Source organism: Kryptolebias marmoratus, linkage group LG4, assembly GCF_001649575.2.
Source record: "Kryptolebias marmoratus isolate JLee-2015 linkage group LG4, ASM164957v2, whole genome shotgun sequence".
In the NCBI taxonomy this organism is placed as follows: domain Eukaryota; kingdom Metazoa; phylum Chordata; class Actinopteri; order Cyprinodontiformes; family Rivulidae; genus Kryptolebias; species Kryptolebias marmoratus.
In genome coordinates this window covers 16,552,013-16,578,207 of record NC_051433.1, presented here as the reverse complement: position 1 = coordinate 16,578,207, position 26,195 = coordinate 16,552,013, and the positions used below count along the sequence as shown (strand labels likewise).

The 26,195-nt window shown below is 38.6% G+C and overlaps 1 protein-coding gene and 1 long non-coding RNA gene across 2 annotated transcripts; one reads left to right on the top strand and one right to left on the bottom strand.

Annotated features, from left to right (window-relative positions):
* Positions 1-16,417: 16,417 nt before the first annotated feature.
* zgc:113307 (uncharacterized protein LOC553753 homolog) lies at positions 16,418-21,424 on the bottom strand. The gene is made up of 5 exons (XM_017415743.3): positions 21,249-21,424; positions 20,149-20,481; positions 19,740-20,064; positions 17,930-18,247; positions 16,418-16,887 (listed from the first exon to the last, which is right to left on the bottom strand). Exons 2-5 carry the CDS (start codon positions 20,455-20,457, stop codon positions 16,736-16,738), a joined length of 1,104 nt encoding a protein of 367 aa, XP_017271232.1. The 5' UTR covers positions 20,458-20,481; positions 21,249-21,424; the 3' UTR covers positions 16,418-16,735.
* A 2,380-nt stretch (positions 21,425-23,804) lies between these two features.
* Positions 23,805-25,582, top strand: LOC112450496. Its single transcript, XR_003039141.2, has 2 exons — positions 23,805-23,924; positions 25,476-25,582. It is a non-coding gene; the product is annotated as an uncharacterized LOC112450496 (long non-coding RNA).
* Positions 25,583-26,195: the final 613 nt, after the last annotated feature.

Here is a 26,195-nt window from a genome sequence, read left to right as displayed (position 1 = left end):
ACAGTGATTAAATAAGTGTCGGGCCTGAATGTGTGTGTGCTCAAATGTCACTGGGGGTTTAGAGGTGGACATGTGTTTGCTGGACTGCATTCCTGCAGCATGAGCAGCAGCCGAGCAGTAATGAGGCAAACACATCTGGGGATAACACATCTACACGCCTTTTTCTCCTGCTTCCTTCTCTGTCGTCACGTCTAATCAGGTCATCTTTCCTTTTTTTAGTCTTCAGATCTGGAATATTGACCTTCAGTCAGGACAAATGTCAGCACTGAGCTTGTGGCAAAGATAAAACAAAAGTAAAGAACATGACAAAAACAAGACAAAAAAGGGAATATGTGAGCAGTTTGTCAAGTTTTGGTCCTGATGTAATTGGTTGTGTGTGTGTTCAAAATATCTCATGTACCATAGAACAGATTTGAATGAAACTCAGAAAGTAATAATTGGATCTACATCTACGAGTAGTTAACTTTTTGGAATCAATCAGACTGAAGATGGCCGCCACAGCTAATCGACCGCAGCAAACACAAAACTGTCTATAAGTCAGTCAGTTGTACAGATATTGACCTGACATTTGGAGTGGTAGTTGCTGAGTGGCATCCCCAACACAGATTCTAAGCACCTACAAATAGCTCAAGATCTTTGATTAAATCTTTGCCTTTAACAACTGAAGTAAACTTCGCCTCTTAGCAGAATTTCTCCTGAACCACTGAACAAATGCTATTGAAACCGTAAAAAGTAATATATAGCTGTACATCTACAACTGATTAACTTTTGTAGCCAACTTCATTTAAGATGGCCGCTTCAGCCAATTGATCACATAAAGCAGCTACAACTCAGTCATTTTACAACATAAGATGTTCTTAGTTTAAAACTCAGTGGCTGACATGCTTTTCCTCAAGAAATGATATATTATTTTATGGTTAGACATTACTTATACTTCATTCCTTTTTCTAAAGGCACAACACAAGAAGGAAAACAACAAACTTGAAACAATAAGGACTTGATTTAAGATAGTTCTTGTAATGTGAGGACTTATTTAAAGGATCTGAACTAACATTTTACTCTTACATTTTTATACTTTTACCTAAAAAGCATTTTGGTAGGTGAATAGTTTTCAACTCTGCAAACACTTTAACTTACTTTTTTAGTATATGTAAAAAACAACAGCCTAAGTTAGTGTCATGTTGTGGGGGCGTTTTTGCTCCAGGAAGGACTGATGCACTTCAGAAAACAGATGGCATCATGAAGAAAGAATATGATGTGGAAATATTGAAGCAACATCTTAAGACATCGGCCAGGAAGCCAAAGCTTGGTCCCAAACGTACAATGACCCTCAGCGTTCTGCCAAATCAGTTACAAAGAGGCTTAAAGACAACAAAGTCAGTGTTTTGGAGCGGCTATCACAAAGCTCTCATCTCAGTCCAATAAAAGGTTTGTGGGCTGAGCTGAACAGGTGTGTGAGCGAGGAGGCCAGTTCCAGCAGCTCTGTCAAAACTACAGCAGATTACTGTGGGAAGCTTGAAGGAAACCCAAAATATTTGACCCCAATCATACAGTTTAAAGACAACGCTACCAAAAATTAAAATAATGCATGTAAACTTGTGACTTTGAGGAAAATAATGAAACATTCTTTCTCATTATTCAGGCATTTAACAAACTGAAATAATTTTGGGAATCCTGACTGACCTAAAAGAGGAAAGGTTTAAACTGATTTAATGTCAGACAGAGAAAATCAAAATGGTGTCTTTTTATACGGTGTATGTCAATGTCTGGTGCTGCAGCCTTTGGTTTATGAACTCGTCATCTATTAGAGTGTAAGCAGCTAAAAACTGAGAATAAAATTGTGATTTTTTTTTTCTTTATTGGTAAAGACTGATCCACATGACCTGTGGATTGTAACTCCTTACCACGCAGCGTTCACAGTCCGGACAGAAACGTCCGGACGTTTGAATCCCTTTCATTCAGGAGCAGATCCAACTTGTTGATTCAGGAGAGGAGATTCATGCTTATGAAGCTGAAACCGGCTTTTACTGCAGGAAATCTTTAAGCAGCCGTCCTTCTCGGTGCTATTACACAGCACAGCAGCTGTTCTCAGAGCAGATGGAAACGGAGCCAAGGCAGGACCTGGTTCCAGCCCATAATGATGCGTGTGCATAATAATCTGGGAACTTCTCTATTCTTTCATTAGCAGAGTGATTTGGATAGCTGAAATGTTTGGTTTAAGGAAATTCCTCATGATTAATCAGCCAGAAATGTTCCTACAGCTGTAGGAGAACTGAGATATGCCACTGAAATGACCAGTTTTACTAAAGTAACAAAAAGTTACAACACTTTGTGAGATTTAGTCTAAGAGCAAAGATAAAACCTCAAACTTTGTGCCGGTAAAGGTAACAGTTTTTACAGTGTTCTCATTAGGTTTGCTTTTGTGTTTCTCCATGTCACACAAATACTTTTAGTATTCAGATAACAAAAACTGGATTACTACTAAATTTGCCCTTTAAAAACATCCCTTTAAACACAATCCAGGGTGTTTGAAGGAATGTGACTCAGAGTTTTGGTGAAACATTTGGCAGATAACGAGTGAAAACCATCTGCTAAAGATAAAGTCCACACAGTTATAGTTATGTGTTTAAAATGTTGTGGCAAACACAACCCGAGCACTTTTGTGAACATGACAACAGTTTAATGAAGAAGAAAACCCTGAAGCAACCTTAGTTTGTTATCTTTGCTTCTTTCAGCCTGTATCTCACTGGGCTGCGACTGTTGGCGACTAATTAGAGACACAAAAGTGCGAGAAAACTCGCAAACTTTTATTGGGAATCACGCTAACTTGTTGGGAGATTTTTTTTTCTCTATAAAAACATGTTTAAAATCCCGGCTGAACAAGTGGGACTCACAAGAAAATTGTGAAATCTCACAAACGTTTAAGACATTTTGGAAAGTCCCTCCTGAATGCCTTTGGTAATTTGTCGCCAGCAGTCGCAGCCAGCGAGTTATGAGCTTGTTTCTTGTTTTCTTTGAACATGTTCTCATTTGTTTGTGTCTTGTTTTCTTCTTTGCAACAGTGCAATGATTTTACTGACTCACCTTGGACATTATCAAATATTGTGGGTCCATTGCAGAATCCAGTGAGACTGACATCACTTCACATTGTACAATCAGATAATTATAAACATTTTTCATTTGCATCAGCCGAGTTGTTCCTAAAAAAAAAAAAAAAAAAGAAAGCATTGCTGTCCTATCCAAACAAACTTCGGTTCATTTATAGTTCACGTCAGCCTTAAAAACATAAATTCACGTGATGCATTGATTTCTCAGAATAAGTTTCTTTATCTTTGTTCTCCCAGAGATAACATTTGACAGAAGCAGCTAATTGCTTTAACTAAAATTCTTGAAACTTCGGTGCCAAATGTTGTTCGAGTATGTCACACCTCTTTGGCTGTTTGAGCGTCACAGTAATTAAAACTGATCTGAGAACAGAGGAGTGTTTTCAGATTCAGCTGCCGCCGGAGGAAATTTTACGCGCACTTCCTCTTTGGACGTGTGACGTCACGATTTACATATGACTGCGCTAAAAGCACAAAGCTTGTAAAGACCGTGGAGTTTTAGTGGTGTAAGAGACAAACCCTGGGTGAAGTTATGACGTAATTAGAATTTTTTCACTATTAAGCAAAACAAAAAAACATTTCAATTGTGAACCTTTTCTTCAATAAACAAATACTGCCCATGATTAAAACAAATATACAGTAAAATACTATCTTTATATACTTATTACTGGAAGTCAGTTCAGTTTTTGTTTTATCTCTTTGACTGTGACGAACAGCTCTAAACTGTGATCACGTGTATCGTTAATTTATGACATCTTGCCTCAGCATCCTGACATTTACTGAACTGCAAACGGAGGTTCAACACTGCTCCAAAAACACCCAGCATTTGTTTAATGCCATACAACTCTGACATTTTCTTCAGTCTATTTTAAATGTTTCCGTTTTAATGAATGATTTGTAATAAATCACAGCAGGTTTCGAGGCTGAATTGGTTCATTTTAACAGAAAAAAATCACATTACTGACTGTTTTCCAAACTTTTTGTGAGGAAATAGTTGAATAAAGTCCTGATTTTCTCTTCTGAATATTTTTTAAATCAAACTCTTAAATACTAGTTTCTGTAGTTCTGTCAGGATAAGTGGGTAGAGGTTTTGGACCCAAACACAGACAAACAAAAAGAGCTCAGAAGAAAACTAATTTATCTCTTTACAAAGGAACAACAAAATGCTGACATGGCAGCAAAAACAAACTAACAAAAACTTCAGGACAGCAGGACACAACAAAGGGCGACACAAGGACATCCAGACAGAGCATGAGAGCAACAATGAACCAGCGGGGAAGTGAAGAAGATGAACAGGTTCAGGTTTTAAAGACAGACGGTGATTGGAAAGTGGACACAGGTGACTGATTACAAACTTGGGACAGGTGCAGATGGGTGCGGCAGGCTGGCAGGTACTGAGCTGGGGAAAAGTGAATGATGACAGGGGTACAAAGAGCACAGGGAGAAAGAACTATACAAGGACTCACAACATAAAACTAAACACAGAGAAAACAAGAAATAAAACCGAACTATAGAAACACGAAACAATAACCCCAATAACTCAAAATACCAAGATCCTGACAAGTTCATGCAGAAAACCTTTGAATCCATGGATCAGTTCAGTGACAACTACTGCTGGTTGGTTTAATCGGCTGTAATTGGCAGGATAATTACAGCTCATGTTGGCATTCCCAGCAGCTAAATGTCTCCAGCTGAACCACTTTAAAGCTGGAGCTCATTAAAACCTGGTCCTGACTAAAACCAGCACTAACTCTCCCTCTGACAGAAGGACTCTCACTGCCTCAACATGCTGACTAGTTCAGATCTGATAGACTTTTACCTGAGCTCAGCTTATCATCTTACAGCTCAGATACTGTAATTATCACCCACCACTGATGTATAAGCATGTGTTCGTTTGTCTGTCTGCGTTAGCAAAATACCTCATGAGTCATTGAACAGATTTGAATAAAACTTTCAGAAAGTAATCATTCGATGTAAATCTACAACTGAATAACTTTTGGGAATTAAGCTAATTGAAGATGGTCCGCCATGGCTCTTTGAACTTTGCTATAACTAGTCAAATTTATAGATCTTGAGCTGAAGTTTGGTGTGGTAGTAGCTGAGAGTCATCCTCAACACTTACTCCAACACAAACACATCTTGCAATATTGCATTAGATTGTACATAATGCCATTTATAAGGTTGACTAAAACATCTTTTTTATCATAAAATAAACTTTGGCCTGAAAGTTGGCAGGTTATATGCAGTTATTTCAAAGACTCCTGAGCCATATATATATATATATATATATATATATATATTACTGAATTCAGAGAAAAAGGTGCAAATGTTAGCACACATGAACTCTTAGAGCAAGAGAGCTAAACCTGCTGTGCCCACATGCATTCTGTAAGCTTCATGTGTTTCACATGTGAGGCTGTGTTGGTGCTCCTTTTGTTGGAGAAGGAATGCCTGAAATAAATTCTATAACAATTTCAACTCTCCTCTCTCTCTCATGCAACTCTAGCAGTTTGACTTGAACACAAAACTGCACCACAAACATGGGCAGACACAGACAAAGTCAGCTGCAGAGTCTTCTGCAAAAACTGCAGAATCAGCTCAATTTCAAATACACTTAATCTTTTACTGTTTGATATCCCACCTACTGTAAAAAGAAAGTACAGACCAATGTTAATATTTGGACCAAAGTGTGCTTATTTTTCTATTTTTCTTGGATGAAAATGTTAAATCAGAGTCTAACGAGAAGATGGGAGGTCTGAGTCTTGCTTGTAAACAGGCCAGTAAATGAAACTAACAGCTTCCTCGGTCATCAAGCCAAAACCACAATGCCATCTGCATCTGGTCCTGATTCTCTTGACTTACAGCAGCCTCTTCACAGAGCTGAGATATCTCAACAGTGCTGGATAATATTCCTGTGTCAGGATTATTTCTTTATATAAGCTTCAGGGGAAAAAAAACTGGAGGGTGTGACATGGCCTACTTACTAAGGCCTGGGTTCATCAAGGAAATGCTCAATTCTTTTTGTAGGAACAAGGATTTAGTGCATCTTATTCTCAAAGCACTCATAAAGGGAGATGTGTGCATAAATTGCCCTGTCAACCAGATGGCGTTTCTGTACTGGTATTAAATAAACTGTTATGCACAGATTTAAATGAAACCTTCTCATATTTATGTAAATTATAACCAGGAGAAAAAAAACCTAAAGACAGAGCTGCTCTAACTTGGTATCAAAATTTTTATTTATTGATGATGTGGGACAAAAAGAAGCTCCAGACATTTTTACACTAACCCTGTCAGGTTACACCCCAACAATTCCCCAGTAAAATTTGCCAACACGCACAAAAAGGGAAATTGAATTGTCTGGCTCATGTCTTCAAACATGAGTTACAGTAACTTTTATGCAAAAAGACAAAAAAAGAATTGTGGTCGAACACAATGTCGTCTCTACAATTCATCTTCTGAAACGAGTAGATACGAGGTAGACTGTTTGACACACAGCTGTCAAACTGAGCACATGAACAGCTGTTTCATGCATTTTATGAATATTTTGAGTAGATATAAAAGAGGTAAGTAAAATATCCTGGCTTGGATTAAAACTTCATCAGTAATAACTGGTTGAAGATGATCTTTTTCATGAACTGGCAGCTGCCAAATACCACCCTTCTGTCACACAACAAACAAAATGTGTTAGATTTAAACAAACTACATATGTTAAAAATCAGAAAGCCTTTAGTATTACAAATTGTGTCCTGTCTACATGTTTTGTAGATTCACATGCAAATAAACTTTAAAGAGTGGTGAGTCATACTTCTGTTTTCTCTCCTCTCCTCAGTATCTAAAGTGAGCTGCAGAAAGGAGCCTGACTGGTTTTGTGCACAAGTATTTCTGTTCAAGTTTTATTTACTTTCTGCTGTTGCTCTTTGTCATTTTGTATTTCCTTTCAGAAAATACCAGATAAATGTACCTCCTCTGAAGAGGACTTACCTGTTTGCACAGGTCATACAGTCAACAAAGGATTAATATCTCCCCTGTCTGACAGCTGCACAGAGCCTCTTGAAGAAACTGGAATGTTGGTTGTAAGCCAAACCTCACCGTTCGACATCACAAATACTTTCTTGTCTGACTGGAAAGAAATCCCTATGGTAGGTTACATAATTCCTCCTTTTATAATACGGTAGTCAGATATGTTTAACAGGCAGTCAGGCAGTCGAAGGCGTCTCTTTTTTTTTTCCTTCCTCTGCTGAAGCTGACAGCAGGTTCTCAGGTGCACAGAAACCTCTGGTTGAGAGGAGGAGGAAATGTTTGCCACCTCCAGTCAGTTTTGAAGTATTCAGCCACTTCCAGACATACATATAATCTGATCCAACCCAAACAGTACAAAGGAACTGTTTAATTACTGTAAATCAGTTAACTCAAACGTGTGGATGTAAGGTTAAATCTGCTGTAGATTGGTTGGTTTTTTCTTAGCTACCAAAAAGGAGGACAGATGATAGAATATTTATAATGCCGGGTTGAACAAGCCTTGATGACGGTCCTCCTGCATGACGTTAGGCCAGGTAGTCCTGTGCTGCAGTACTTTGTTTCTATTCATTCTTGTTCTTTGCTGCCTCAGTCCCACCATCTTGCTCACCCTAATTCAAATACATAACAGGTCCATTCATTGACTTGGGTACTGCAGACCTGCGTCCTTGGAAAGAATCTCTTCTAGTTGATATGCTGCCAACAACCAGTTCTTGCTTTTAATGAGAATCCGCCATCTTTGTTGCTTTCTCTGTTCTCCATTTCCACTCTGTCCTCACTTGATTCAGCTGATCACACCTCCTGATTTCTGCTAATACGAGCTTCTTTGGAACAAGCAGTCATTACTTCTTCTCAAAGTTCAGTGAATGAAAAGAATCTGTCAGCCGCCTTGCATTTTTAAACACTGTGGATCTTAACTCAATGGGCTGTAATACTCAATGCTCGTGAAACTTGCGGCACAAATTAGTTTACATAAAACACTGCTAAGTTTAATTTCATCCCTGCAGTGGTCAGTATTTGTTATCTGATAGATATTTAGTTTCAGTCATATCACTGTTATTTGACAGATGGCCGGACTAACAATGTAATTTATTTATCACCACATTGGCTCTATAAACCCACGCAGGGCTTCACTCTTAGTCTCTAACTGGGTTATGTGTCAGTGTTAAGAGGTAAACATTAAGTACTGCTGATAGGGGCTTATTTGTATACAAAGTTTACTAATTAAAATGGATAATCTGGTCATTTTTGAATGATATTCTGTCAAATAGTTAGTACTTTAAACAGTTGTGACATCAGTCAGGATTAATGAGAAAAAGACAGAACTTGTTTTCAAGGCTATGCTAACCAAACGAGGGCCTGTTTTATATCATTTTTCAGGCTTAAAAATCACACTGGTGTGACAGATCGTGACACTAGCTAATATCTGCCCTTGTCTCCATACTTTTTGCTCTATGACTGACGTCCCAGCTGAGAAGGTACAAAGTACTGATAATTATTTATCAAACATCGCTTTAGAATGACCAGACTATCCCTTTAAGGTTTAGTTGTTGCTGCTTTGGTTTATTACATTTAATTACAGTACTTTTCACTTTTGATGTTATATAAATTATTATTAAAGATCAAAATATTTTAAACTCACTTCAGAGGTTCCTTGAACACAACATGACATGAAGCTGTTTAGAGATAAAACTAATTTTTCTCCACAACTCGATTTGTTGTTATGGTCTGTAGGATTTGGGTTACTTCACGTTTTGTTTCCTTTTTGTCTTGTTTTCTGCTTCTCCTGCACAGCTGATTTCAATCACTAATCATCAGGCTTTATGCTTCGTTTCATTTGCACTTGAAAGTTGGAACTTCAGAGTTTCAAGCTGACAAAAAACAACAACTAATGAAAAAAAAAACTCCACTGCAATGCTCCCTGAAGCTGAAACGTTGACATGGAAATTCAAAGGTTTTTCCCCCAACCTCAAAACTCCAATATGGCTCCTGTGAACATAAAAAGTGTTAATAGCTGCAGTAATAAACAGGTTTTTTTTTTCTTAAACTTCTTTAAGTTTGTTTCTCATAAAATCAGTTGTTCACATATGTCCATCTTTTATTAGGATGCATGTTGCTACAGTGTTTGAACACCTAAAATGCAGAGAAAAAAAAAGTTATGTGTTGCTAATAGTATTAAAGCTTGGCACTAATAGAGATAGAGTTAAGTTGGGTGTGATTTTTCCCGGATGAGCAGCATTAGTCCCAGGATTTCTGTCCCTCCATCCCAGCTCCTTACTGTTGTAGCGTCGTGTGTCATCATGCTCTGTTTGTTCATATCACATTATCTCCAGTGCTTAGGTGGTACATTTTAAAGTTTTGTGACTATTTCACAAAATATAGCAATGCAGTTGTTTTTTCTACATGATCATTTGTGCTCAGCGACAGCAGGTTATAATTTGTGACTTCTTGTTTTATTTCCACAAGGCTTTATTGGGATTTTCACCTGCAGAACAACGTAGAGCCGCAGAGGAATGACTTCCCCTTTTTATGTATGGTTTAATTGGGCATCACGTTCCGCCTCTAAAGTGAGAACAAAACGTTAGAAAACAGTGAAATTGCGGAGGACATGTCCAGCCGGGGGACTGTTCCCGTTTTCAGGGACAGCTTGGTCACGCCACGGAAAGTCAGCTCTTCCCCCGTGAGGTGCCAGACCTCTGAGCCTCTGCCAACATTAATGTTTCTTTTCCTGCAGTTTTAATCCAGCAGTCTTGAGAGGCAGCAACTAGATACCGTCTGGTAATATTAACAGTGCTACTACTGATGATTTACAGCGGTGAATCAAATACGAACGAATCACAAACGTTCCACTGTAATAAGAATTTGGTATTTGGATCAGTTCGTATTTTACCTGGAGGACAATTTAATACTCGTGGAGAGTTTGTGTCTGTGGGCAGGAGGTTGTGATATGTGAGCGCTCCTCTGCTCCTCAGCTCTTTGTGTACCTGCTATGAAACCACAGAGCCTGTTTAGACTGTGGTTTCTGAGGGAGATTTTAGTTCAGAAGTAAGGAATGGTCATAACTTTAATGGTTCCACCAGCCAGAGTTTTATTCTGATTTAAAACGTCTGCACAGGCAGTCTCCAGGACGCAAAAAAACATATTTACTGACACGAGTTTCTTTCAGTTTACCAAAAATAGATCATCTAATATCAAATTAATACCTAAAATGTGTTAAATAATCATTAATTAATTGTTTTTTTAACACAAATCAACTAAAACTATGAAACTCTTTATGTTTTGTATATATTTTGAGAAATGATGGTACTTTTGCACCACAGTGTGTGGTAATGTTCTGGTCTGGTATGAACTGGGAGTCGTGGAGGACCTCTTTTTCCTATTTTCTCACACCCAACAAAGTAATAAAATAAATCAGTCAGCAGCTCCTTTTTGTTCCTCTGTAAGACAGCCTTGTACAAGATGTCATCACTAACTCGTTTTCTGTACCAACTTCATCCTGATAAAAGAAGGCTGCTATAGCCAGCTGACATTAGGAATCACAAAAAGGACAAAAACTCAGGCATTTTAAAAAATACTGAGCTAAACTTTTGTGCAGTAGTAGCTGAGAGTCTCTCACAACACATACTCTGAGGGCTGCACAGTGCACAACATCTTTGCCTAAAACCTTGTAACCAAACGCTGTCTGTTAGCAACATTAAATGAACCACTGGCTGGATTTTAATGAAATTCTCAGAAAGTAATCATCGGATATACCTCTACAACTCACTGACAATGGGTGTCACTTGAATCAACATGGCCGCCAGATCTAAGTGACTTTTGCTGATGAAAAAATGGCTGCAATTTAGTCAAGTTTAAATAGATTGAGCTAAAATTTGGCGTAGTAGTGAGCAGCAATATTGCAAGATCTCACAATATTGCATGTGATATTGTTTAATGTCATGCACAAGATGTGACTAAAACATTTATAACTCTGTCCCTTCTCAACAGAAGATGATCTTAGTTTAAAGCTCTGGCAGGAAAGGTGGCTTCTAGGAATGCTAGGCCTTTAATTTGCACATTTTAAACTTATAAACTTCGGCTAAATTGTTTAGCTTGCGCCGTGTTTACAGAAACCGAACTGAAAACTCATCAGCGGCACGGACCAAGTGAACATTTTCCATGAGCTCCACCATGACCTCATACACACACAGTAGACTATTGACTGACCATCACTGGAACAACTTTATACAAACCTGTTTGGGAACTGTTTGTTCCTCCAAGGAACTTTGTGTGAGCCTTTTCTATTTCTGGTCAAACTGGATTCAGACATAACACAACTCTGATCAGACCTTTCAGACACAATCACAGCCTGTTTAGGACACTGGAAAATATGATAGTGGACCTGGTAATGGCACGTGGCAAAACCAGAAACACACACGCAGACGCACCTTGAAGACAGTCATTCATGGTTTAATATTAACTGCTGGGACCCAAGTGTTTACTTTAACTCCTGGATCATGAAAATTTGCACGAAGGGGCAATCCTGTTTCTAAACAGGCAGCTTAGAAACCTGACTTACATTTTCTGTTCAGCTACAGCTCGTCTTTTGTTGTGTGAATGTCAGGTCGGCATTTATACTCATCTCTTCTGTACGTTTTTGGCTCTTCACCATACTTTTAGCTATTCTAGCCACTATCAAAACATGACTTTTTTAATGTTTCTGTCATTTTTTGTAGTGTTTTTGTGTTTCCTTATGCTTTCTTTCTCATGTGTCCTTTTTGTCTCTTTGAGTCCTTTTGTCCTTTTCATTCCTCCTTATGCACCCTATTTATGTTTCCTTATGCATCTTTTATGGCCTTTCACTCTTCTTATGTAACCTTTTGGCCTTTTAGTCTCTTTATGTGCCTTTTTTGTCTTCCTAATCACCATTTTTGTCAGGATCTGAGTGTTTTGTTTCATTTTGTTGTTTTCTTGTGAATCTTGTGTCTCAGTTTGCTCCTGGTGTTTCTTTACACTATGTTCTTGTGTTAGTTGTGCTCCCTGTGTTAGTTGTCCTTGTCTCCTTGTGCCACTCTTAACTCTCCCTCAGTTAATCTCCTCAGTAGTTTTCCAGACTGCCTGACACGCCCTTTTCACCTGTTCCCCATTACCTGCTCACCTGTTCCCCAGCTGTAGTCAATCTCCTGCTCACCCTCAGCCCTTCCATCTCATCCTGTCTGGTTCATTGTTTGGTCTTCACCACAGTCAGGTTAGCTCCTTGTGTCTCCCTGTGATCCTCTGTATGAAGTTTCTTGTTGTTTTTCTGCCACGTCAGCCTTTTGGTTTCTGTTTTAATGAATCATTTTTTGTTTCTTGCGATGAGTCTTTATACTGCATTCATTTAGCTGCAACCTAATCATTTTTATCCCTTTCAGTCCTTTTTGTGTCCTGTATTTTTATCTCTCCTTATGTGCCCTTTTTGTTTACACGCCCCTATATATTTGTTTAATTTTCTCATGCTTCCTTTTTGTCTTTTTATGTCTCTGTATGCTTCTGTTTTTTCTGTGCTTCTTGTGCTTCTCTTTCAAATATTTCAACTAACACTGAAAGCTCAGTTATTATTCTCACGTTTACATTTTTCTGTAAAGTTCAGCAAAGTCATTCAGCACTCAGCATTGATACTGGATTCTAGTTTATTTTCATTTCTGTTGTTACACATAAATGCCATTCACCAGGTCTTTGGTGTGGGTTGGGGTGTTCACTGTTCTACAGGATCCATCCATCCATCCATCCATCCATCCATCCATCCATCCATCCATCCATCCATCCATCCATCCATAATCTCTGAAGTTTTGTTGTTATATGAACATTTATTGAGCTGAACACATCTATATTTGGATTACTCATAATTTGGACTTTGTATTTTTATTATTATTATTATTATTATTAAAAGGACACTATCTCAGACTTTACAATTTCTATCTATAGAAAAGGAGAGGCTATAATGACAAAAGCAACAGAGGAGAATAAAAATCATGTAAAAGGCTCCACTTTGACTCTTCCTCAGGGGTGGTCAATCCTGGTCCTCGAGGGCCACCATCCTGCATGTTTTACTTGTTTCTCTTCTCCAACACACCTGATTTAAATCAATGGCTGATTAACAGACTTCTGCAGAACATGAAGAGGTGATTTAACCACTGAATCAGTTGTGTTGGAGCAGAGAAACAAGTGAAACATGTAAGATAGTGGCCCTCCAGGACCTGGGATGCCTACTCCTGCTCTACCTTAAAGGGCGGACGGTGCCTTAGTCCGTCATGACTTGTACAAAGAGCATATAGAGGTTCATAAACCATGCTGGAGATTCAGGTGACATTTTTTCCAAGCCAATTTTAAAGTTTTTATTCATAAAAACCTGTATTTTCTCTGTTTGGCCCAGTTCCTAACCACTCAGTCTGGCAGCTCTTGGTACCACCGATTCAGCCTTCATAATAAAAGGTTTCCTATTGTTCCTGGATTCACTGGTCTGATCCTATTTCTGGGTCCAATAACCAGCTGTATTGACAATAGGAAGTGCTGCTGCTGTGTTTTATTGTCACTGCTGGACACACTCAGATAAAAAATGTAAAGAATTATGTTGACTCTTAATGCAGTCAGAGATATTTTTACTTTTATGTCTGTCTCTCTAAAACAAAAGTTCACAGCTGATGCATGTTGACACAATCCTGCAGTCCAAGGGATTTCATTACAGCCATAATTTTTTTATAAAAGCTGCTATAAAAAGATATGTTCTACATCAGTATTTGGGTTGCAGACTTTTCTGAGTTTGAAATAAATACTTTATCAATTTTCAAGGTTTCTGAATGGTTGGACATTTTTAAAGTTTCGAGCAGCAAACGCTCTGACATCCAGGACAAAAATAAAAGCCATCAGGCAGAAGAAATCACTTTGTCACATGAAGCAAACCATCACCAGTACAGATGACTGAGAATTAAGAGAGAAATCAAGGGGGAAATGGTTTCATCTGGAGATGATAAATAAAAAGCTCTCATGAAACTAACTCATGTTAACATGGTGTTAATGAAACTCAAGAGGTACTTGGAAACCAAACAACTTTTCTTCTCTGAGAAAAAACAAACCTTCTTCAGGGTAGTTTCAGATCCTAAAATAAGCCCGTTGGTTGAACTGTGTTAAAGTTTCCGCAATGTTCATTTGTACTTCTTCAGAAGAAGCTCAAGGTTCACTTTACTCAGATCAAAACAAATTATTTCATGGTCATAGTTCTCCATTTGAAAATATGCACTGAGTTCACAGTCCCAAAATGAACTGGTTGATATTCATTATCACCCTCAGTGGGCCATAATGTTGCTGCCTGTGTGTGTTTGTTTGTTTATTGTGTTAGCAAAATATCTCATCAACCAGAAGGTGGATCTTAAAAATCTCACAGGAAGTAACCATATTATCCATACTGGTCCCTTTGGATTATAATCCTTAGTAGCTGAAGTTGTACCTGTAGTACTTTTTGTCTTGTCCTGTGTTGTTATCTGTTCAGTTTGTGAAGGAGGCGTTAAAGTAAGATTTTTGTTGTAATCGGTTTGTTGTACTTTTACACATGATGGTAAATTTTAAACTTGAACGTGAATGGTTGTACTGTATGTCTACAACTGAGTAACCTTTGAAGTCAACCTAATTTAAAATGGCCACCACAATTAATCCACCACAAAAATGTCTGTAACCGAGTAAGTTTTGCATATATTCAACTAAAACTTGGTGTGGAAGTAGCTGAGAGTCATCCCCAGCACGTGCTCTAAGTGTTAGCAGATCACATGTCACATTGCTTTTAAAGATTTGGAAGAATAGAAAGTTGTTATTTTTACATTCCATATAGGATCTGAATAATTGTGTTATTTGTTATTTTGGTGCTATAGTTTTGTTTTTTGTAACACCTGTCCAAGAACAGCAGATGAAAAATGGCATTTTGGTTAATTCTGGCTCATTTACAAAGATCTAATCTTCATTATTGTCTTTGATAAACAAACAAATAAAGTTAAGTAAAGGAATTCTAAGCTTTTAATACATTATGTTTTCATGATTTATTGTATTCTGAAGAAGACTTGTTAATTGCTGGTAGATAACATCATGCTGTGACTTGCATATCCACTTCATAGTGACATTATATGCTAAATGCCTTCTGCCAGTTCTTTGCATAATAACTTTGCTCACAAATACTGTTGGATTGGGCAAATTTTCAATAAAGTGTCTCTCATTCACACATTTTGCTGTAGTCGTTATCAGAAGTCCTGATGTTGTGAGTAAATAGGAGTCTAGTAGATCCTGGTCAGGTTCGAAGGCACTGAAAGTTGAACTCTCTGATCTAATGAAACACTTATTTTTCTTTAGCCCAGCATAATCTGGCAATAAGTACAAGTCCGATGAGCATTTAGAGATCAAGTTTGGCAGAATATGTTGATATTTATCCTCTGGCCTGCTCCTACACTCCACGTCCTCCTCTCTGTCATGGCTGCACGCTGAGATCTGAACTAACTTTGCTGCGGCAGACTTTTCCTGTGAGTTTTTCTTTTACTTTTAATTTTTGTAGAACCTCCTGATCACTCAGAATTTAGCACAAGGTTCCAGTTTTGATGGTTAAAGCACAGACCTTTGGGTTTTACTGTCAAGTTTAAAGTAAGGATGGCAGAAGGCATGCCTTTTATTAATAATGTGCCTCCACAAAGGTAGGAATGCACATGTGTGCAACAGCCTGACTGCACTGCAGAATGCACACAGCAGACCACCAGATTCTGCCCTCAGGGGCAATATCGGTGACTCTTTTCTGCATAAAGTTGCTCAGGTTTGCTCTAAAAATCTATTAGTTGCAGCAGTTCATAGTAGAAAAACAAGTTTAGTACTGGTAAAGAAATCCACTTAAAAAACCAGCCTCCTTCAAATCTCACAAAATATATAAATTTTATTATGAAATACGTTGAACTGAATGCATTCATGCAGAACATTGAGTGCCTGTGAACGTAACACAGTTACAGTACATACTAGCACACTAATCATGGGCTTCGGTCAACAAATCAAAGTTTAAGACATTAGTTTTTCATTAAAAAGTTAGATTTCTCAATCAAAAAGGATTTCTCTCCCATTGGGTTTTATATGTGGAGCTGTGTGTTTGATTAAACTTAAATCCACCACACAACTTAGAGTCACTGATGGGAAAGCCACATAATTAGACCATCCACTGCTGCTCAAACTATTTTAACCAGAACACACATTTCAGTAAAGTCAGAGAAGAAAGTTTGCAACCATTCCTGTTCAATAATAAAACCCAGATGTTCAGTCCAGATGAGGCAGACTTTATTGAAGATGGGGTCTGGAATAAAGTGAGAAAGCAACACTTGTCAAGAATTAATTTTCCTTTGAAGGTTTGTTTTCCTAAAAATGTCTCTGCTGTGTTTGTTCAGACAGCATGAATCAGAGCTGCTCTCTGTGCTCTCGGGCTTTGTCGTCAAGTTGTTTAGGTTCACAAATGATGAGCTGGACAAGAAAAACAGAAATCAGAAGTTCAGTCATGCTTTGTTGTTTTTTTTCCTTTGTAGCACCAGTAATGGTTTGGAGAGGCACTTGTATTCAATAACCGTCAGGGGGTGAAGTCAAATGTAAATTTTCTGAAGCACTCGCAGACAGTAAACCCAGTCGGGGGGGAGCTGGTGGTAGGTCATTTTGTTTCCGTCCAATCGTAGGATCTTCATCCTGGAATAGGAAAGAGGTCCGACGTCTCTGCAGAAACTGGTCACGTTGAAATCTGCAGAAAACAGAACAGATTTTTGAGTCCTGCTGTCCAAAGTGATGACCTGCTTGATAAAATGATTCAACCCAGAAATGCATTAGTTTGTTCAGGAGAAGCGCCTCAGTCATAGTCTGCAGTGTATCTGTTGAAAACATCTTGGAGTAGTGTACGAACAGAGTCTGCATTCATGACTAGAAGTCCTACAGGTGCTGTGGTGAAAATGAAGGAGGATGACAATACTTCCAGGCATCTCAGCAGTTCGAGTTTCCCTCGGCCCACACGCTTGGCTGCACCAAGGAGGAAATGCAGTAGCTCTTAGTTAATGGCTAGACAGTGAGGTGTATTTTTATGTGGTTGATTTATTTATTTTTTTATTTCTGTTTGTCTCATTAGTACCACGCCCCTCATTTTGCCCCTGGAAAGATTGAAAACATGATCGCGTTTTTACTTTACCAGAAACCATGAACCAGAACTGAACGAGGCCAATTTACAGTTCTCCGTTTGAGCCAAACGGTGACTCAGCCTGATATAATGGTGATATAATGGTGACATAGTGGTGCTGCTGCGAGATATAAGCTAACGTCAGGATGAGCAGACAAACAAAGAGACGAATTGGAGACTGAAGAGAGGAACAGCATGTGCTTCTGGATCATCTGGCACTCTTACCTCTGAATCTGCTCCAGATGTTCTCATACCACTTATTTCTTCCTATCCAACCAACTGATATCCCGTCTATTTATTCTCCTCCTCACCCTGACGTTGCTGCTTCTTTTCTGTCTCGCCCACGTGCCACCCTGCTCAAACTCCTCCCACATCCATGCACAGAAATGAGGGATGGCCAGGTTAAAAACAGCATCAGGCTGTAAAAGTTTTCTGTCACGTTTTGCACACCGGATCCAGGTTTGGCAGACTTCATCAGATAATTAACCACATCACTTTCTACTAATAACATGAAATATTTCACTGATGTTAAGCTGTTGGCACCTCTGCGTTACTAATGTGAAAGTTAAAATCTGTGTTTGTACATGTTGCTTCTGCAGGTGAATTTGTACGTCACCTTGAATGTAATTGGCCTCCAGGTAGAGGTACTCCAGAGTGGTGGGGACTGTGGGGATGGAGGTCAGTGTGTTATAAGCGAGGTCCAGCTCCACCAGGCTGGAGAAGTTAAAGACTTGTGGATGAACGTCGAGGCTCTGCAGGCGACAGTGACTGAGACGCAGGTACTTCAGGCTGAGCAGGTCCACAAAACTGTCCTCATCCAGACCTGAGAGGGAGTTGTTTGACAAATACAGCTGCTGGACTGAAGGAGGTAAATGTCTGGGGACAGCGGAGAAGGAATTCCCACTGAGGTCCAGCAGGTAGAGACTGGCCAAACCTAAAGGAAGAACATTCATGGTGAAAGATCTGAACTGACTGAACAATTAATTGACTCAATGTTGGGGCAACATGTCTTCATTTGGGATGAGGGACAATTAAAAATTACAAAATGGCTTTTATTATTTGTACTCATTCTAATAGATTAACACAAGTCAACTGTTGGTTTCAGCTGAAGTCATTGATACAATAATATGACATTTGATAAACTATTGTGCTTTGAGTTCACAAACATTTACTGTAAAATATTAGTTCTGAATTCATGCAACTCATCGAGCTGTTATCTTGAGTTTGAACATGTGTCAATACATTTTTGTTTGCAATCCTGTGACTGGTTGGGTTTAACAAGAACAGATCGATTTTAAAAGAAGTAATGACTAAGAATCAGGTAATAAATGCAAACTAACCATTACCTAATGATGGGCGCAAAATGAAATTTAATCAAGCAATTACTGATGAGTTATGTAAAAAAATGATGATTTATAAATAAGTATACAGTTTATAACTTGACATTTTACAATAAAGCACAACATTATATTATTTATGGACTGTGATATGAGTTATTTTACTGATTAAACCAGATTTCCTTTTGCTTTTTTAACTTGTGAAAGTCATTTGTATCATATAAATGTCTTTACAGGACAGTTTCTTCCAAATTAAACTACTTGTGGCTTTGAAATAAAGTCATAATTTGTTCTAGCCATAATCTGTCAGATTAAACCTGAGGTTTGCTAAACTGGGGTGAGAACCCCACAAAACACCAGTATGGGGTCCTGAGATGAACTCCAGAAACCAAACTAAATTTAAAAATAAATTTCTGCTAGCATATTTTTACTATAACTGTTACAAAACATAAAAACAATAGTCATGAATTAAAAGCAAAGTGAACTATCCTGAGTTGTCTTTTGGGCATTTTTTGAGCAACATTTGTGCAGTTCAGTCAGTGACATTTGGGGCCCTTAACATTGTTATTTTGTGGGTCAGAAGCTCAAAAGTTTGAGAACCACTGGATTAAACCATTTATAACTTTAATAGTAAAACAAGATTAGTTGGGTGTCTTTATACTCTTTTATCTTTGATTTTAAATTTATAAAGCTGGCTAAAAAGTATATTTGTGTCCATTATTGGATGTCTCTTTTTGTTGAAAGTCTCTGTAAAATGTATCAAATTCATCACAGTCTGAAGGCAAAACACAAGTCTGTCACAACGGGCCAAATGATATCTATACAGGACTTTTAAATAATCTTTTTGGGTGTTTATTATAATGTAAAAACTAGAACATCAGTGACTGGTAACTGGAAGTAATTTAATCAGTGTTTTTTTTTTCCTTAACAATTGTTCTTTTAGGGTTTTTATTCTTTTTTGAGACTTATCATCAATCAGAAGAAAATTAACAAAATATGAAACTTTATCTCGGAGTCCCAACTGTCTTAACCTAGATATTTTAGGTTAAATCTGCATTGATCAAAAAAAGAAAAGACACATTACACCACCTTTAAGGTCACCCTCTGCGATGATCTGCAGTCTGTTTCCCTGCAGTAAAAGCACCGTCAGATTATTCAGGTTCTGGAAAGCTCCCGGGTCGATGCTGCTGATACGGTTGTGGGCCAGTCGCAGCTGTCTGAGCCCAGCCGGCAGAGCGCTGGGCACTGAGGTCAGCTGGTTGCGATTGGCAAACAAGTACCGCAGCTGGGTCTGGTTCTGCAGGGAGGCCCGCTCCAGCTTGTCGCTCTGCAGCTGATTGTTGTCTATGATGAGCCAGCGTAGACCAGTGATGTTAGCCAGGAGGGAGGAGGACAGGGATGAGATGTTGTTACCCTGGAAACACCAGAAAGTACATGGAAACCTATAGGTCAGTGGCAGACTTTTGTCAAATAAATGATTAAATCGCTGTTTTTTTACCTGTAAAAACAAGTACTGGGTTCTGTCTGGCAGCCCTTCAGGGATGTTTTTCAGGTCTCTGTGGTCACAGTAGAGCGATGTGGGCCACTGAATGGGACAGTCACACTGTTCGGGGCAGGGCTGGGGGTTTTTAGCCCGGAACCAGCCGGGGTCCACCCGACCCTGCAGAGTTAGAACACTGGGCTCGCCCAGCAGCCGGTTAATCCACAGAGGAATGCCTCCATAGTCCATGTCAGTGACGACTAGCGTCTGGGCAGTATCAAACCCACTCAGCAGCACCAACAACATGCCGAGGAACAGGAGAGCCATGGAGACAACTGCGGACACGTAATCCTGTCAATTAATTAGTAATGGGGGAGAAAAAAAAAGAAACTCAGAGTTTTTATAGGACATGATGTTAAAGCTGCATCATTTTTCAATGTTTCACCAAATATTGTATTTTTAAAACCAAATAAAATGTACACAGAGAACTTTCTATTACTGCGTACAGCCTCACAAATCTGATGGCTCTGCTGTAAATACTTTTTTCCGTTTCTTATGTCCCTTAGTATTCCTTCAGTTTAGCATTTAAACACTATGATAATTCAACTTTAACCCAACTTTAAAAGATATAAGCATGTGTGTTAAAAATACAAGCTGCAAAAAGAAAAAATACCTGCAGCTTTGAACTAAAAAAGTATAACCATGTCTTTGGAAAGTTTGTGGCACTGTTTGGAATTGCATCATGAGCTCAGATGAATTGCTGAGAAATCAGACTTCTTTGCATTCCTTGAAGCATTGACAGAAATATCACGTTTCTTTCCTGTTTGCACGACAGGTTACAGGAACATCCAAACACACGGTTCCAGACAAACGTGCGCACACGCAGAGGTGTTATATAACAACTCGGTTTGCAGAAAAAAAGACTGGAAGTTTCAGCTTGATGAACGTGTTCGGGTTACGTTTTGATCATTCCAGCTCGCAGAGCAGCACATGCTGAAAACCTGATTACTGTCATAAAAACGTGCACGCATTGTAGTTGGGCTCATTTCCAGCTCTGCCTCCCGTGCGCGAAGAGGAAACAGAGGCAGACAAGAAACAGACAGCAAACTGACACTTACCTGTTTGATCAGTAGCTACTGAGCAGAGACAGGCTGTATTAAATCCTCAATGAAGCCCTTGGGAGCAGCGCTGGACTGTGTGTCAGAATGTGTGTGTGAGTGTGTGTGTTGTCAAGCTACCAGTGATGTTTGCCCACTGTCTTATACATTCCTCCTTTTCAAACACTGCCCACAGCCCCGGCACCAGACCTCCTCTATAATCTACACTCACATGTGTCCTCCTTTCCCCCTCTTGCAGCCCAAACATGGGGGTTAAACACACATCGTTCAGGGGAAAAGGGCTTGTTTTGTGGAGGTGCACAAAGAATGGATGAAAGGACTGACAGGCAAAATAAAGGAAGTCATCAGGTGGATTTTAATGGTTGTGGTCCACAGTTTTCAATAAATATAAGACATTTTTAATCAGCACCTGGGTGTGTATTCTCTCCCTCCGCCTGCCTGGCTCTGTAAATTGGGTCTACAGTGTGTGTGTTTTGCCTGGAGGCATTAAAGCCACAGAGTACCTGGGGAGCCAAAGAGACCATTCTTTGAGTGTGTGTGTGTGTGTGTGTTAAAGGATAAAAATTCTTGCAAGCATCTGTGCAAAAGAGAGCAAAACGATTCCAGACTTCTTTTTTTTCTTCTTTCTCCTCTCTGAATATGTGGGGAGTTTTGCGAGAAAACAAATAAGTTAAAGGATAAAAAAGGGCTCCCTCTAGGAAAATCATGTAAAATCACATCCATAATAGGGCTTCTAAAACTCACAATGAACTTTTTTTATAATAACAGTAAACAAAACAGTTAGCAGCCAAAATGTGAAATACATTTTATTCTTTCTGCTGACCCCTTTTTTAGTGTCATGCTGACATGGGAACACAATCTGTGGGTCAGATGTAGCTTTTAGAAATGACTCAAAGGGGTTTATGACCAAAATAAATTGATTTGTGCTCATAGAGACATGATAAACACTATCATAGGTAAGGTGACAGGTCAGATCTTTTGAAGTGTGGTTATGTGTAAAGGCCATGAACAGCTAATATCCTACCTGTTGCAGATGGCTCTTTAAATGACCTCAGTTTAGAGAAGGAAGTTAGTGACTGGTTCAAACAGGACAGCAGCAGTCCTAAAACAAGTTTAACCTGAGATATTCATGCCAAACTTTTACACCTCCATAAGTTTCTCACATCATGGTTATTCATACAGAAATAATAATATATTCCTGCTGGAAGTGCCCAGGTCGCACTGGAAATGCAATCTAAATACTGTTAAAATCTCTTATACAGAAATGTAAAATTGATGCCAAAGAAAAGGTTTATAAAACAGAGTCAACATGAACAATTATGACTTTATTTAGGCGCTTTCCACACTTGAACAGTTTTTGTGAATAAGCAAAAAGTTGTTGTTTTGTTTTTAGCGTATTGACCTTGTGCCCACGCAGGAGTTGTATGGCACAGTTCCCACGGAGTTTTGAGTTATTTTTACTATTTCCGCATGGATGAAGACATTTATTGGTTCAGTGCCAAGTTTATATGGGTATTTTTAGAAACAAAGTATATAAATAGATTGTTGTGAAAGAACTGTTTCCGCGTGGGAAAGCCTTAGATTGGAGCTATTTTAAGACGGCAAAAATGACATTTGGTTTTAGTCCAGCTGTGACTAATTATTACCTTGGTGCTCCATGGAGTACTAAACTCTGTAATTAAAAAGTTATTCAAAAGCTACCTACGACTGGTACAAAAAACAAACAAACAAAAAAAAGTTTTCCACTGAACTCCTCTTTTAAAGAGCTGAACTGTTGCTTTATTATTTGCTAATAAGCACCATGCCGCAACAGACTACAATGCCACATCGGCTCCCATTGTCAGAAATTTGATCAAAAGCAAATGTTTTGAGCAAATTACAATGTTGGTTAGGCCAAATAAATCGGAGAAGTAAAAGGAAATAATTAAAATAAATGCTTATATGTTGGTACCAAACATAACGGCTATCTGCTCAAAAACACATTTTAATTTGAAACTCCAATCCAATGTCACAAAGGTGCTGCAGGAAACAAAAAACAATTTATTAACGGTACTTGTGTTTTTGTTTTGTGAGTGTTTCTATCAATTATGTCAGTTTTTCTTTGGAAAACTCCAAAGATGGTGGGAGATTTGTGAAGGCAGCCTGATGCACAGAGCAGCAGACGCGTCGGCACGTTTCTGAAAACTTGGATCATACGCTCAGCGCGACAGGAAGGTTTTGGCTCGCGGCTAAGAGTCTGAGCAGCTTCTCTGTTCACCAAACAGGTTTCAAACCCTCTAGAAAAACATGTTCTTAACCTGAGTCATTCGCCAACATGTAACGAAAACCTTCCCAATGAGCAATTAATTCACTGATTTCTGCATTGTGACATGAAATTGACATTGACTTTTTATGGGACTCAGCCTAAATGAGCCCTTGTGAGTTCTTTAGCTTTTAAAATTTTTAATTAAGCTTTCTCAGCCATGTAGCTGGAGCTCCGAAGCCCCAAGTTATTATCTTTTGTACGAGCCTTCTTAGTTATACTCGGGTTGGCCCTTAGGGGCTGCAGGAGAGGAGCTTCCAGCTGATAAAACTGAGAGGTAAGGTACACCCCGGACATTTTGTTAGTTCATCACAGAACTAACACACAGAAATGGGTTGGGATAAAGTCCAGCTGTTAAACCCTTCAAATAATAGGTAGGTACGATTTTATTCAAATTAGCTTATTTCTTTAAAGTGGGCTTCATCAAAAGTTCTTTAAGTTTTCTGAAAGCCTTTTAAAGTTTTTTATGTTGGGCTTTGGCTGTTTTTCCACTCATTTTCATTCCAGACTTGAGCATTTGCAAAGCAATGTTTTATTTTGAAATTTTGTTTATGGAGTCGCTTAACTTTGATTCATAAATCAATTCTGTACAAAAAAATGAACCAGAACACACAAGCACTTAAGGAATCAGTTTTAAATTGTATTTTTAGTCATTTTGTTATCAGCAGCCTGTCACAAAGACAATTTGAAGCATAAAATAACATTTTAGCACCAACAATTGGATTTCCAAATAACTAATCCTACGGTCTGAAAGATGATGCCTGGGTCAGGTCTGAGCTGGATTTTTTCCTGTTTCTTAAGACCATGGCTTTGAAATACTGTTCATCTGCTGTGGATAGATTTTTAGGCCTAATATGTCTTCTTTTGTCCTCCATTTGTCCGCTTTCCCTGATTTTTAACCACACAATGCACAAAATGCATTGGACTTGGTCAAATACTGAGCAGAAAATGAGTAAAAAATCAGCTAAAGTGTAAAGAAAAGCTCCTCAAAAAGCCTTGAGAACTGTTGATTGAGATCACCTTTAAAGATTGTAAAATGATCTGGTTCTTTAGAGGCAAAGTGTAAAATAAAAATATTGCTCAAAATGGTGAGCTTTAGACAAACTCAACTTTTGTTTCCATCAAAAGGAAGAATCCAGTTTCACAGTGAAGCATGAGCATATGTTGATCCACCATGTCAAACGTCACATTTATTTGAAAGTAATTTGCTAATTTGTTTTTGTTCTTTCATGTCTGATTTGATGTTTATTGAAGTCAACAGCATTTAACATGCTTTTCTTTTAAAACTTAGTCAGCAGCAGGACATAAAACATGGAAGTTATAAGTTATGAACCAGAGTACGTTTAAAGGATTTTGCACACTTTTTTTTCGCGATCTTATGTCCAAAAAGCTAAACTTTGCATCCCTGCTACAAATGACAAAAATTAGAAAACAAAAGCAAGCTGAAAACTGAATCCTACAGGTTGTGTTAAATTTCTAAAAGCTCCAGATGAGCGATCCAAAGCATGCTGAAGTGAGACTGTCAGCCTTTTTGCTGAGCGACTTCTTAAACTCGGGTCAGGAAACTTATCTCGAACAGTGAGGAAGGCCACCAAGACACCCGTGAGTTTCAGCAGGTGAGATGGGAGAGACTGAGCTACAACCACTGGTGCCCAGGTTCTTTAGACATCATGTTTTTCATACTGAAGAGGAGAGGGATCATTCAGCCTGTTAGCAGTGCTTGTTCAAAAGCCTGCCTCTCTGATGATATGGGGGTACATTAGTGCCTATTGTATGAGCAGCTTGCACATCTGGAAAGACACCATCAATTCAGAAAAGTATTTATAGGTTCTCAAATAACATATGCTCCCATCTAGATCTTTTCCAGGAAAGTGTTTGCATATTTCAGCAAGATAATGCTAAACCACAGACTGCATCCATTACAGGAGCATGACTTCACCGCAGAAGAGTCCAGGTGCTGAACTGACCCGCCTGCAGTCCAGACCTCTCAGCAGCTGAAATCATTTGATTCATCATGAAACAAAGGACTCCATCAAAGACCCAGGACTGCTGAACAGCTGGAACCCTACAGCAGACAAAAATGAGACAACATTATCCTCCAAAACCTCCAGAAGCCGGTCTTCTCAGTTCCTAGATGTTGTTATAAAAAGAGGGGAGGCTTCACAGTAACCTAGCATTTTAGAGATGTGCTGATGCCATCAAATTCAGATTTACCTCTTATTTTTTCTAGAAAATGGTGCAATTTCTTAGATTAGTTTTCTTTGTTTACTTTGTTCCATATAATAAAATATAATATATTCATATAAAATATGGGTTTGTGAGATTTGTAAGTCGTGTTCTGTTTCAATTTACATTTTACACAACATCCCAACTCATGTTATCAAGTGTAAAAATGACTATTATTTTTCAGAGTACAAGACAGATATTTGGCATCAGAAAGAATAAAGTAATAAAAAAATCCTTCCCTACAATGACAGCTATTGTAGCAATAAAGCGCTGACAGTTGATGCACCTTCTGAGAAAACACAACTATTTACCCTATGGCACAATGAGCGAACTGTATGATGGTAAAGAATACTTTCTAACGTTTAAGAATGACTTCTCGGCAGCCATCTGCTCTTCCTGCCAGCTCTGAACCTGTTTGG